The sequence below is a fragment of the Pogona vitticeps genome, chromosome 10, assembly GCF_051106095.1.
Source record: "Pogona vitticeps strain Pit_001003342236 chromosome 10, PviZW2.1, whole genome shotgun sequence".
In the NCBI taxonomy this organism is placed as follows: domain Eukaryota; kingdom Metazoa; phylum Chordata; class Lepidosauria; order Squamata; family Agamidae; genus Pogona; species Pogona vitticeps.
Genome location: NC_135792.1, coordinates 2524186 through 2537384, shown reverse-complemented (window position 1 = coordinate 2537384; position 13199 = coordinate 2524186). Strand labels below are relative to the sequence as shown.

Genomic DNA, 13199 nt, shown 5'->3' with positions numbered 1-13199 from the left:
AACAGTGTCACACACGACTTTGTTTATTTAATCACTTCATATGCCATTGCAAAGCGGTCTCTCAGCGTGAACAGCAAAAGTCAAAAGCCATGAAGCACGGAACGAGAACATAGAAAAAGACGAAAGGGCTAACATTTGAGGGCTGAAAGGCAAAGCGCAGGATCCGGCCGCGGAGAGGCAAACCATGGAGCCACCAGGCGAGCCTTTGTGCCCCGCTCCGTCTAAAAAAGGGATGGGAAGGTTTCCTGTGGTCGGAAACCAGAGAGCGAAGGGCGAAGCTGCCCCTGCACAGAGACCGGCCGGGCTTTGACCCTCCTTCTCCCGCTCCCTCAACTCCCAATCTGGCAGCAAGTCTTCGGTTACGGATCGCTTCCATCTCTCCCTGCCCGGCTTGGGACTTCTGCCGCCGGACACGACGGGGAGCCTTTCCTACGCCTCGCCTACAACGGGTTCGCCTCCTTGGACTACAACTCCCAGAATCCCTCAGCCAGCAACCCCTTCCACCCCAAATGTTATGCTGCTAAGCTAACGCTCTTCCGATCCCCTCGGAGACTAAGCGGCCTCTCGCCCTCGCTAAGGCCCGTGCCTGAAATCAGAATTCTGCCGTCCTATATACAACGACCCTGCAAGGCCGCCCGCCTGCCCACCCGTCGGTCCGGCTGCGGGGCGGGGCAACACCCCACGTGCTACGCGCGGAGGCGGGGCGGCGGCGCTCGTCGCCATGGTGATCCTGCCTCGGGCCGGGCTTCCTCGGCCGTCGCTCTGACAACGAGGGGAGGGGAAAGAGGGAGGGGGGGAGAAAAAGAGGCGGCCTCGTGACGTCATCACCGGGCGTCCCGAGCGCGCGCTTTCCGGCCGTCACGGCTCTCGGCAGTTCCGGCGCGCCGGACGAGGCGGAGGTGGAGGGCGGGGTCAGGCCGGAGGGAGCGGCGGCGGCGGCGGCGGCGGCGGGATGGAGCCCGTTTGCCGTGCCGGCGGCGGCGGCGGGAGTGGCGGAGAAGGCGGCGGCGGAAAGGAAGAGGAGGAAGGCGGGTGAGAGGAGGGGGGGAGAGCGAGCTGAGGAGGGGGAACGGGGAGCGCTGACTGACTTCCTCCCCCCCCCGCTTTCCGGTGTTCCTCCTCCCCCCCCACCGGGAGAGCCCCTCCCCCCATGCCCCCCCTTTATCGCCTCTTGGCCTCCCCCCCCGTTCCTGACGCCTGCGCTGTTCGTTGTCTTTCTTCCAGGTGAGCCCCCCCCCCCTGCGGAGAAGAAGAGGAAGAGGAGGCGACCGCCCAGGCCTCTCCACCACCACCACCGCCGACCCCGCGCCCCGGCCGGGCTCCTTGCCCGAAGGCAAGCCACGCCACCATGAGGGCGGCTCAGGAGCGCGGCCAGGAGTTCCTCCCTCCGAAGAAGCGGGACCTGCCCGCCCCGACCCCCAGCGCTGAGGATCCCGGCCGGGCGGCTGAGCGGGTGCCGGGCGACGGGGGCGAAGGCTCGGCCGAGTGGGCCCAGGGAGCAGCCGCAGGGGCGGGAAGGCCGGCCCAGGCCCCCTCCCGGTACAGCGAAGCCGGCGGCGGCCCCGAGGCGATGGCCAGCCTGACCGTGGACCAGTTCGGCTTAGTGTACAAAGTGGCGATGCCGGCCGCCAGCTTCTCCCCGGTGGTGAACGTCAGCCCGCTCCCTCCGGCCTTCAGCATGACCTCCCAGCTCATCCAGCATCCTGGGATTCCCTACTCGCCCATCCACTACACTCAGCTTCCTCCGGCACCTTTGCAGTTTGTGGGCTCCCATTATTCCGTGCCCTATGCGGTGCCGCCTAGCTTTCTGCCCAGCCACCTCCTACCCTCTTCGGCCGGTCTGGCTGCTTCTCACATTCCGCATTTTGTACCCTACGCTTCTCTTCTCACGGAAGACTCAAGTCCTTCCCCGCAAGCAGCCCATAACTTTGGCAAGAACATGGCCTCCGTTTCGCCTCCAGGCCCCCCGCAAAGCCATGTCGGGGCTCAGCTGTTGGATGTTTCACAGGGCCGAATTCCCATTTACTATCCTGCAAGCTATTCAACGTTTGAGACTCCTGTCGGGGCCCTGAACCCAGAGCAACCTTTGCAAGAAAACCATCTTAATCCTAAAATGATTGCAGCAAATGGGGTGCAGAGATCAGCCGTAGGGGTGAAGGAGAGCAAAGCAGAGGAAGAGTGGCTGAGAACGACCATAGAGTGCAGTGCTGAGGGTCCCATCATAGCAGGTGCTCAGTGTGTGAGGACAGAGGCCACCGTGCCATCTCAGCGGAGCACCCCAGACACAGACCTGGAGGTGCAGAGGGTGGTGGGTGTGCTTTCCTCTCAGGATTACTCTGATGGTTCTGCTCAGCAGAAGGATACCTTGAGCCCTTTGAATCTTTCCCACCGTAATCCCCCTGAGCAGAAAGCGAGAAGCCCAGCCGAACCTGCCTCTGCTGCTGAGAAAAACCACTTGCGACGGCAGTCGGCTGCAACCCCTGAGGAGCAGATCCACCACAGGCAGATCCTCAAGGGTTTGGCGGTGGCCAACGGCAAGGCAGTCCTAGGGTCCCTCCAGCCTGTAGAGCAAGATGGCCGGAGTGCAGCGAGCCCTGAAGCCCCAGCTCACGAGCGGTTGCCTGGTCCAGATTGCGCCCCAGTCCAGAGCCACTTGCCCTCCCACTTCATGAAAGGGGCCATCATCCAGCTGGCCACTGGGGAGCTGAAGAGGGTTGAGGATTTGCAGACCCAAGACTTTGTGCGTAGTGCAGAGGTGAGTGGCGGTCTCAAGATCGATTCCAGCACAGTAGTAGATCTCCAGGAGAGCCCGTGGCAGGGCTTTGTGACACTGCACTTTGTTGTTGGCGAGCAACAGAGCAAAGTGAGCATCGATGTGCCCCCAGAGCACCCCTTCTTTGTGTATGGACAGGGCTGGTCCTCCTGCAGCCCAGAGCGGACAGCCCGGCTTTTCTCACTTCCCTGCCACAAGCTTCAGGTGGGAGATGTTTGTATCTCCATCAGTTTACAGAACCTGAATGGGAGGCTTGCCCCCCAGACTAGCCCCGAGGGGGCTGCTCGAGAGAGGCCTGGCCGAGGCAGGCTAAGCCTTCGGGAGATACAAGCCCAAGCTGGGGAAAAAGGCCAGCCAGAAAAGGGCGGCGTGGTGCCAGGATCCCTCCAGGCATCTTCCCGGCCGGATCCCATTTCTGTGCATGGCTGGGCAGGCCCCAGCTTCCAAAGATTTGGGGAAGAGCCCCGGCCCCCTCTGCTCCGCCCTTCCTTCATTCCCCAAGAGGTCAAGTTGTCCATCGAGGGCCGTTCAAATGCAGGGAAGTGAAGCCTTTCCAGCGGCTGAACTGGGTACCCTGCTGAACCGGGCTTCGTCCCGTTGGCTCGCTGCTCAGATAATCTGGGCGTGTGAGAGATGCCCTTCCCTTCCCCAAGCGGTGTGCCTAAACACATTCCACTGACAAAAGCTGCCTCCACCCCCCCACCCCCTGGCAAGGAAAGGCATGAGTAGGTGAGGGGGAAAGAGGAGACCGAAGGAAGCCATTCCTGCCCGTCTCCTGCGAGGAGAAGGATGGGCTTCCCAGGTCCCTCATTGTGCAAGCACTTTAATAGGCCTTTTGCTCACATGCGGTAGCAGGGCACTTTCACAACCAGGGGAGGGCCACGGATGGGGACCAAAGGAGTCAGCCAGGTCTCCGCTCAGGTCGGCCTGGGCATTGCAGCGGCCCGCCTTCGGGCTGCTTCGAGAGAGTCTGGGCTCCTCCCTCAGGGAAGAATTGGTATGCAATCCCCTCCCGTTTGTCCTGTGAGAGGTCAGTTAATAGGACGGTTATGTTGCCTGGACTCCCGAGCACGCCGTCTTTTGTTCCTGCAGCCGGGCAGGACTGAGGTCAAATAAATAGGAAGGGGGTGGGTAGTAGCAGCAGGCCTGTCTATGCATTTGCACAGCAGGTCCCTGTCGCTCCCCATCTGCAGGCTGTTCCCCCCCCCCTCTTGTGGTCATCCCGACACTCCTCCGTTCTAGGAATGCTGTTTTCCTATCTGTTGCGATGTTCTTGTTGAAATGTTCGTTGCCAGGTCTCCAGGTCGGCTAGGAGAAGCCGGGCTGGACCTTCTTCCAATCTGGGAGGCAGAGGATGCCACTGGGACGGTGTCAAGTCCCAGTGCATGCAGAGAGATCTGCAGCTCTTTAGCAAAGAGGGTTCAGGTTCTTTCATAAGAAGACACCCGTCAACTCTTTCTGTCCACTTGCTAACGCAGACAGAGCCTGAAGCAGGCTGTAAGAGGCACAGAAACTGCCTGGGTGGGTGAGATGGGCGAAGCCATCTTCCTTTTCCCTCCTGTTGGGGCCCCCAGTTCCTGGGAAAAAGCAGGGGTTGCCTCGGGTTTTTTTTGTCCAGCCTGCAGCTGGGCCTCGGGCCACCCTCGTCCCTCTTCAGAGCAGCAGGTAGGAACCACCCTCCCCAATGGGGCCCGCCGTGTTTCAGGGAAGGCCTCGCTTGCCCAGCACTCGCGGCAGCAGTGGCTTTCCTGACAGACCCCCTGCCACTTCGGCTCACGGTCCCTGCCCACCCGTACAGGAAGCTCCCTGTATCCGAGCGGTGGCAGGCTTGGTTTCCTCACTGACTGCTTCCAAGGCTCTGGCACTTTGCACTATTCTCAGCCACCTCTTGCCCTGACTCTCTTAACTTCCTCTCAGCCCCCCCCCTCCCTCAAGGCTCTCCCCCTTGTGCCTCTCAGACCGGCAAGGCTATCTGTTGAACGCCCTGCTTCTCTCCTAGACCTCCAGCTGTGGGGCACCAGGGATGGGGTGTCCGCTTACTGCCCTTTGGGGGAGGCCTGGGAGCTCCTGCACAGCACGATGGAGCCTTCTGGGCCGCAGCTGAGCGGGTCATTCCCTTGAACTGCCCCCCCAGACCCGCCACCCACCCCAAATATCACCTCTCAGCCCTCTGCATCTTTAGTGCAATCAAAACGCCCACTCTCCCGGCGCCCAAGTATTGCTGGCTGATAGCTCACTCCTCTGCTCTCAAGAGGCTTACCTCTATTGCTGTGCGCTAATTCCAGGCTGAGGTCGGCGCTGCCAAGCAGGGAAGCGCCTCGCCCGGGAGAACGCCATCTGCCCAGAGCAATAAGTTACTTCTTTCTCGTTACACTACAGCGCTTGTGCAGCCACCTGGGGGAGGGGCTCCCTCGTATGCAATACAGCCGGGCTTGCCAGCTGCTTGGCTGCCCTCTTGGCCATTCTGTGGGTTGGCAGCATTGGGGCAGGTGGTGGGGAGCGGCAGCAGCTTTTGCTTCTGCCAGGGCATTTTTTGCTGGGCAACCTTTTCTCCCTCTCTTCTGTACCAGCTACTGCTTCCGTGGCTCAGGTCTCCCAAGTGCCCATGTGCCTTTTCCCACGTGAGCCCCAGAACTGTTCTTGAACAGATGATCTGGCCCCAGTTGCTCAGCTGCAGAAGAGAAGGCAGCCCCTTTGCTGCTTTGGGAAGGAGGCAGATAAGGAAGTGAATCCAGAGGCCAGCTGGCCCCACCGGCAATCCTTTGCGTAGCACCTTAGTCAGGGTGGGCTGCTTACCAAGATGTGCGTAGCAAACCTCTAATTAATGGTCACCTTTTCCATCTGTGTCGGCCCTAAAAAGCCTTAGGAGTAGCCAAATGCCCAGCGCCCCCCCTTTTTCCTACCTGACCTTTAATGAAGCATTACCAGTCTAAGGGGAATAATCTATTTTGTTGTGCTTTTTTGGTATCTGTTTTAAATACATCAATTTGTACTGTATATTTGTATTTTGGGTGAGATCCTTTCCCCTCTTTTACCATTTAAAGTCTCTGTACACACAGATTGTATTTTTATTGTTGATGCTCTTATGAATACCGCATTTAACTTGTTGACTATGTAAACAGTATATATGCATATATCTATATATCTATATAATTACAAGACTATAGCTTTTCCTTTTCTGTCTCTGCCTCTTGCTTGTTTCATGGATCCAGGACCTCTCTGGACTTGAAAGATAAAACAACAACAACAACACCAGCAGTACTGGTAGTGGTCAATATACTGTTGTTTTGAAACCAGACTGAAGACACTGTGCGAAAACACAAAAGGGAAAGGGGAACAGTCTTGGTCAAAGCTTGTAGAATTTGCTCACAAGATGCTGTTGCAGATACCAATATATTTTCTTGATGTCTCTACCAGCTGCACCTCTGGAGTGCCCCCCTGCCAGTCAGTGATAGCCGAGGTCTTGTTTGTGATCTCCAGATGCAAACATTCAGTGATAGCTTCTCGTTGTTATACCCCCCCAGCTGTTGCCTATGCACATGGGCATCAACCTCAGAAATATGGAGGATCCTTCTGACAGCAAACTACAAGGAAAATCCACCTCTGCCTTGCTGATACCGGGAAAGATCCTAGGACCGATCGTTTTGTTGTTGTTTAGTCGTTAAGTTGTGTCTGACTCTTCGTGACCCCATGGACCAGAGCATGCCAGGCCCTCCTGTCTTCCACTGCCTCCCGGAGTTGGGTCAAATTCATGTTGGTCACTTCAATGGCACTGCCCAACCATCTCCTCCTCGGTCGTCCCCTTCTCCTCTTGCCTTCACACTTTCCCAACATCAGGGTCTTTTCCAGGGAGTCCTCTTCTCATGAGATGGCCAAAGTATTGGAGCCTCAGCTTCAGGATCTGTCCTTCCGATGAGCACTCAGGGTTGATTTCCTTCAAAATGGATAGGTTTGTTCTTGCAGTCCAAGCCAACTGTGTCAAAAAGATACAATCTGGCGTGACTTGTTTTTGAAAGACCCACACTTACTTACTGCATTATTTTCAAAGTACTCACAGATTTACTATCCTGAGGACCGATCATTACAGGACAGTAAATCTGTGAGTACTTTGAAAATAATGCAGTAAGTGTGGGTCTTTCAAAAACAAGTCATGCCAGATTGATTGTATCTTTTTGACAGAGTTGCCACCTCATTAGTTAAAAGGACTATAAAAGTTGGATATCTTGATTTCTGGCCAAGCTGCTATCTGATGCTCCTCTTATTTAGTGGATTTGTAGCTTGTTGACAGAACACCTAGGGAGCTCACTAATTGCTCCTTACCATCTTGGGAGAAGTGGGACGCTGCAAGATTGCGTCCGGTCTTGTTTGACATCATCATAAATAACATGTATGAAAAAGCAGTGGGGATGTTAATCAAATTTGCATGGAACTGGGAGAGGTAGCTAATACTTGGGACAGAATTAGGATTCAAGACAACAGAAACAGATTGAAAAACCAGTGTGAAACAGATTTAAGGAGCTTCAGATTTTAAATTTAAGCAGGAAATGTCAGGTGCCCAAATGTAGGATGGGTGACAATTTGGAAATAGTATCTATCAAAACCATCTACTAAAAGCAAGTCAATAGTGTGGTGCAGCAATTGTAGGTTACATCAGCAGAAGTACAATGTCCAGATCAAGGGAAATAATTCTACTACTGTTTTCTGCCCTGGTCAGAGCCCGTTTGCTAGAAGGTATCCAGTTCTGGGTGCCTGAGTTTTAAGAACAGCTGGAATGTGCCTAGGGAAGGGAGATCAAAGAGGGTAAAGGGTCTGGGAACCAAGTCCTGTGAGGAAGTTAGCCCAAGGAAGAAACACCGAAAAGTGATGATAGCCATCTTCAAATAGCTGTCAGGCTGTCAGAGCAAAGTGTATTTTCTGCATCTCCAGAAGCCAAAACTGGAGCTAAATGTGTGCAACAGACGCATCACCCCAAAGCAGCAGATTCGGGAGGTTCTCTACAAAAGAGTTCAGGCTGTCCTTCTTTCGGATTTTTTGAAGCTGCTCCAGAGGGAGGGAGGGAGGGGGAGACAACCTGGCAGTGATGAGACGTACTGTCTTCCCATCCTGCAGAAAGCCATAGACGGAGTGCCAGGTTACAAGAGGTGTCTCTCTCTCTCCCCTGGAAAAGCCCAGCTCGGAGTTCTCTCCACTTGGCCTAAAAGAAGCCAGCGCTCCCGAGAGGACAAGGAATACTTTTCTTGCCTCCCTCCTGGTTGCACAGTAGGTAACAGGACACATAGCTAAGAGGAGTTCCTGCCTATCCACCCCCCTCTCCCCCCCCCCTTTGAGACAGTAAGGTCAAAGGAACGGTGTGGAGAGCGCTCGGCTTCTAAGCCTTGATTCAGTAAACCTCGTAGCAATCTGGAGAGACTTGATTAATTTATTGTGTTCTTTTCCCCCAAATTCTCTTGAAAGTAAGGGATTTGGGGTCCCACCCTTGGTCTCAGGCTGCAACCTGTCCCTCCCTTCTCCCCCCCCCCTCGCCAGACACAGTTCCACGCTTCCCCCATGCCACGGCAGCCACACCCCAGCAAAAAGCCACGGATGCACCGATTCTGGAGCATCAGTGCAGGGCGCTTGGGCTGGGCTCCTCAAAGGCCATTTTGCCCAGGATCTGGCCGTCCAGCTCCATCCCGCCCACTGGCAGTGGGAAGAAGTTCATCTCGGCTGCCAGGGCGGCCATGGCCGAGGGGTCCTGGCCGAACTGAGCCCGCAGCATCATGTCCATTTTCTCCAACCGCCGTTTCAGCCTCTTGGCCTCGCGTTCCCGGATGAGACGGGCCTGCCGCTTCTCGGGGGTCTCGTTGGCGCGCTTGAGGCGCATGGCTTCGCGGTCCCGCTGCAGGCGGCGCGCCCGCTGCTCGTCCGTCTCCTGCATGCGCTGGAGCCGCTTGGCTTCGCGGTCCCGCATGCGCCTCACCTCCCGCTCCTCGGGGGTCTCGTTGTCCCGGCGGCTCTTCTTGGCCGTCCGCTCGCGTTCCAGGCGCTGAAGCCTCGCCTCCAGCGGCTCGTTCTGCCTGCGCAAGGCCCACTTGCGCACCCCGGGGGCTTGGGCTTCCAGGAGTTTTCGGTAAGCCACGCAACTGTTGCACACCAGGAGAATGCCGGCAGGATACACCGCGGGGGCGAGAGCGTCAGGGGCTGCCTTCTCTTGTGCACCCGAAGGGCCTTCGGGGAGAGGGATGGGCAGGGCGTCTCCGCAAAGCACCTCCGGCACTTTCTCACTGCAAAAGGCAAGGGTGGGAAATGGGCAGGATCCGGCTCAGTCTTGTGGCTCCCTCTGCCAACTTTTAAGTCAGGCTCACAAGTGGTCAATTTCCAAACGTCCTGGAGGGAAGGGTTGTATGCCCCCCACCGCTTTTGTTTTCAAAAAAAGGAAAGGGGGAGGGGGAAGCCCTCTGGGAAAAGATGACAACTTATCAGTGTCCTTTTAACCCAGACTGGCTTTGGCTCATGAAGAATCACAGCTAAAGTTGGGAGGTGCTTGAAAACAACTTCCTGTTCCTTAAAAAAAAAAACCTTCCTGCACAAGACCCACTTGCAGGCTCCAGAAATGAAGCCAAGTTTGCTCCTTTAGAGTGCAAAAAAAGGGACTGCTCAAGATGTTTTCAGGCATGGGGTCTAGTAAGACGCTGTGGGTTACAGATGCTGAGCAGCCCCCTCTGCACAGCTGGTCCTGAGCTGTGACCCTCCCAGCCCAAGCACTACAGCTCCCCTCCAGCAGGTAGAGGTCTGTGAACACCTGGCTATTGACGGGGGTCCCTCTTTGGCCACGCACAGGATCCTGCCAAGCCCAGCCTTGTCCCGCCTCCGTCTGGGTCCCTCAGGGACTTCCTGCGCCCGGTCTACCAAACTCGGCAGCTGGCTTCAAAGCAAGAACCTCCCACTTTCCTCCACGTGTAGCTTCTCACCTGTTGAAAGTGGCGTGGCTGGTAAAGCGTGCCCCGCACACAGCGCAGTTGGACAGCTGGTCCTCGGAGTGGATGAGGAGGTGCCTGCCCAGCGAGCCCGGAGAGCTGAGCGCTCGGCCGCAGACGGGACACAGGTAGCTCTTGGCGCTGACGGCAGCCGTCGTGTGCTGCAAACGGGGTCGGGCTGTCAGGCAAGGGCCCCGCCGCCCCGTCCCCTCTCAGTGTCCCTACGCGGGCCCAGCCAAAGCCAAGCCAAGGAACAGCTCCCTCCTCTGTGAGGGGAAGAAGGAGAGAGACCCGCAAGGCCTTCCCTGGGATGTGGTGCAAGCCCACACGGGCTGAGGGAAAGTCTCTCACTCCACCAGTCCTAAACCCTGCATCGCTCCCCTTTCCCTCTCCTACGTTTGCAACCCGGAGAGAAGCAAGAGGAGGAAAATGGGCAGGGACGGGCTAGCCTCGCACGATGGTCTCCTCACACACTCCGGTACCTGATAGACGTGAGTGACAAGCTGCTCCCGGCTCCCACATTCCAGCTGGCAGAGGGGACACCGAGAGAGGCCCAGCAGGGCATCCTGGCCGGTGGCAAAGCCCACCTGGAAACCAGAAGAGGCAAGGCCAACTTGGAGAACAAGGATGGAAGACGGGGCTTCTGTGAAGACTTTGGGCTGCCCGCCCGCCCCCTCCCCTGAGCCCGGCAGGCACGGCGTAACTGCCTTGTCCCCCTCCGCTGGGCTCTGGAAGGCCAAGATGGGGTGGGTTCTGCCCCTCTGAAGAACACAAGATCAGAAGGAAACCCCTCCAGACGCACAGGCGGCTTCTTAAAGTGCCCAACTAGGAGGGAGTCTTTGGGAAACCTAACCTCTTCCCCACCTTTTTCATACCAAGCTCATCGAATAGAATGCCAGAAAGCTCTGGAGCACACACTGGAATCACCACCTGGCCACAAGAGCTACACAAAGGGTAGCAAGGCGGTCCCACCGCGGAGCAGTCCGCTCTGTTCTTTCCCCCGCTCTCCCCTTCTCAAGCACATCAAGGGGGGGGGGGATCTGCTCGAGGCTGGACCCCTGTTCTTAAGAGACTTTCATTGCACACTGACAGCGCTATGCCACCCTGAAGGAGGAACGCCTTCCTCCGAGGCCGGGCTCACCTGCTTGCTCTGGCCCAGCAGCTCCGTAGCCTCCTCTTCCTTCTTCACGGTGGCTGGAGCGCCATCCTCCTCGGAGGCAGGAGAGGAGACCTCCTCCTGGGTGGTCTCCTCGTCGCCCTCGCTGTCACCTGGAAGAAGACACAGGAGTGGCTCTTTGCCCCCATCGCCTAGTGACAAGCAAGGCCTCCTAAGACATCCTCTCCAGGCCAGAGAAGGGCGACACTCACTGCTGCTGGAGTCCTCCTCTTCCTGCTGCTGCTCCTGGTGCGCCGACGGGCTCTGGGCTCCAAGCAGCCCCCGGAAATCCCTCTTCATCATGGCCTGCCGCGTGTGCTCTTCAATTCCGGCAAAGACTTGCTCCCCTGGAAGCACAAAGGGGGAGGAAATCGGCATCACCCCAACTGCCCTGGAGAAGCCCACCTCCTTCTCAACCCCTCCGTGCCCAGAGATCGTCTCCCCTACCTGAAGGTGGCCAAGAATGAGGCTAATGCCTGGGGCGCCATTCCCCAAAACAGCTTGCCCCCAAACCCTTCTTTCCTGCAAAGCAAGGGGGTGGGGGTGGGGATCCTTTCCAGCATGACCTGGAAATACAAATGTCTTCAGCTGTGTTCAGCACACAACAGGTCCAGCACCCTATTGCTTGTGGGGCCAGCAGGGGAAGGCTTCAAAGACCTGCCCCCTCCCTGCATTTCCTTCAACGGTGCTACACCTGCACAAGCCAGAGGTTTCTAGACCACAGCCGGACACCTGCAGGTGCCTGAACCAGATGACTTCTCCGCTCCAGCAGTTCCACACACACACACACACCCAGTCCATGTTCTCCAACCCAAGTTGAGTGTCAGCCTATTTCTCCCTCCTCTTGGCTTGGATTAATCATATGGGTGGATTGCAGGCTTTCATCCATGGGTTTCCTTTTCTCCTGCAAAGTCACTGGGGAGAACCCAGCCAGGGGCCCCCCTCCACCTGCCTGGGGTGGTGGAAGCCAGCCAGCCCTGACGGAAAGAGCCAAGCCTAGGGGCCCCTGGACGGGCAGAAGGCAAGATGGGGGGGGAGAGGAGGAGACTGCTTGGGGGGGGAGCAGCCAGCAGACCAGCGTCTCCCAGTTCAGCCCCAAGAGCTCATCGGAGTTGGGGGCCCCCTCTGCCCCTGTGCAAAAAGAGGCGGAAAGGGGGCTTCAAGGGGTCTCATGGACGGGGGGGGGGGTTGGGGGTCCAGGGTCTCCTCCCAGCCCCGGGTCAGGATGAGGCTCCAAAGGGGGTGGGGATGGGGTGGGGTTGGGGTGGGGGGGTGAAGGGAGCCGCCCCCGCCCCTTTACTCACAGTGAACTTTATTGGGGGTGGTCTGTTTCCGACGGGACATGGCTTCCCCCCCGGAGGGGGCGCACCTGCGGAGACAAGAAGGCCGCCGTCGTCGCCGCTGGAGGTGCGATCGGAGGTGGGGAGGGAGGGAGACCCCGGGGTGTCTGTGTCTGTGGGGGGGGGGGCGGGCGACGTCGCCCCTGCCTGCCCGGCCTGTTGCTCCTGCTGCGGTTGTTGTTGCAGCGGCTGCTGCTCCAAAGGCGCCTCTCCCCCCCCCCCGGGTCCTGCCCTTCCCTTCCCCGGCGCGGGGGGCTCGGTGGGGGGGCGGCGGACAGACAAAGGGCCTCCCGACCGACAGACAGACAGGCAGGAGGGAAGATGGCGGCGGAGGCGCCGCGGGAGCGCCCGGCTCGTGCACGGCGGGGCCGGCGGACGGACAGGAGGACGGGGGCGCGCCGCCGCGGTGGAGACTCCCTCCCTCCCTCCTTCCCTCCCTCGCTTTGCAGGCAGGCAGCCTCCCTCCGGCCGGGTTGCGGAGGGTTGGGGGGGGAGGGAAAGAGCAGGAGGGGAGGCGGAGGCGGCGCTGCTGCTGCTGCTGCTCTTGCCGTTGCACTCGCAATTGCACAACTGCCCCCTCCACGGAAAAGGAACGCGTTCCCGTTAGGCACGGGCGCAACTCTCCGGAGCCGGGCAGCGTTGCCTCCAGCCAGGGAGAGGAAGGGGGTCAGACAGTCGCCCGCCCACCCCCGGAGGGGCCACGGGCGACCACCTCCTCCTCCTCCTCCTCTTGCCTGCAGGTTCCCCGGGCCGGGAGGGCGGCGGCACTTTGCAATACCTTTCCCTGCAGGGCGAGCGGCCTCAGGCGGCGGAAAGGAGGAGGAGGCGGCGGCGGTCAGTGGGCATCGGCCGGTGGGGGGGACGCGTTGCTGGAAACGCCGCCTGGGCCGCCCTCCTCGCCGGCCGGCTGGCTGGCTGGCTGGCCCGCCCGCCCGCCTGCCTGCCCGCCCCTTTCTCCCGCCAGCAAGAGGCCG

General features: G+C 58.6%; 2 protein-coding genes across 3 annotated transcripts; one reads left to right on the top strand and one right to left on the bottom strand.

Annotated features, from left to right (window-relative positions):
- The first annotated feature begins 865 nt into the window (after nucleotides 1-865).
- Nucleotides 866-5946, top strand: ATXN1L (ataxin 1 like). Its single transcript, XM_072980481.2, has 2 exons — nucleotides 866-1032; nucleotides 1225-5946. Exon 2 carries the CDS (start codon nucleotides 1349-1351, stop codon nucleotides 3317-3319), a length of 1971 nt encoding a protein of 656 aa, XP_072836582.2. The 5' UTR covers nucleotides 866-1032; nucleotides 1225-1348; the 3' UTR covers nucleotides 3320-5946.
- A 2232-nt stretch (nucleotides 5947-8178) lies between these two features.
- Nucleotides 8179-13141, bottom strand: ZNF821 (zinc finger protein 821). Of its 2 annotated transcripts, XM_072980919.2 has the most exons (8): nucleotides 13004-13078; nucleotides 12190-12254; nucleotides 11333-11451; nucleotides 11098-11232; nucleotides 10871-10998; nucleotides 10212-10316; nucleotides 9724-9890; nucleotides 8179-9036 (listed from the first exon to the last, which is right to left on the bottom strand). In XM_072980919.2, the coding sequence occupies exons 4-8, from the start codon at nucleotides 11186-11188 to the stop codon at nucleotides 8376-8378; spliced, it is 1152 nt and encodes a 383-aa protein (XP_072837020.2). In that variant the 5' UTR covers nucleotides 11189-11232; nucleotides 11333-11451; nucleotides 12190-12254; nucleotides 13004-13078; the 3' UTR covers nucleotides 8179-8375. The 2 variants fall into 2 exon arrangements, with proteins under 2 accessions (XP_072837020.2, XP_072837018.2); XM_072980917.2 differs by lacking the exon at nucleotides 11333-11451 and having other exon boundaries at nucleotides 13004-13141.
- Nucleotides 13142-13199: the final 58 nt, after the last annotated feature.

Bases quoted from the DNA above. Each gene is read 5' to 3' on its own strand.
- ZNF821 (XM_072980917.2), bottom strand. From the start codon at position 12,229: ATGTCCCGTCGGAAACAGACCACCCCCAATAAAGTTCACT. The intron at 9,891-10,211 runs GTACCGGAGTGT...CCCCGTTTGCAG, and splicing joins TTGTCACTCACGTCTATCAG to CACACGACGGCTGCCGTCAG. The intron at 9,037-9,723 runs GTGAGAAGCTAC...TGCCTTTTGCAG, and splicing joins AGCCACGCCACTTTCAACAG to TGAGAAAGTGCCGGAGGTGC.
- ATXN1L (XM_072980481.2), top strand. From the start codon at position 1,349: ATGAGGGCGGCTCAGGAGCGCGGCCAGGAGTTCCTCCCTCCGAAGAAG.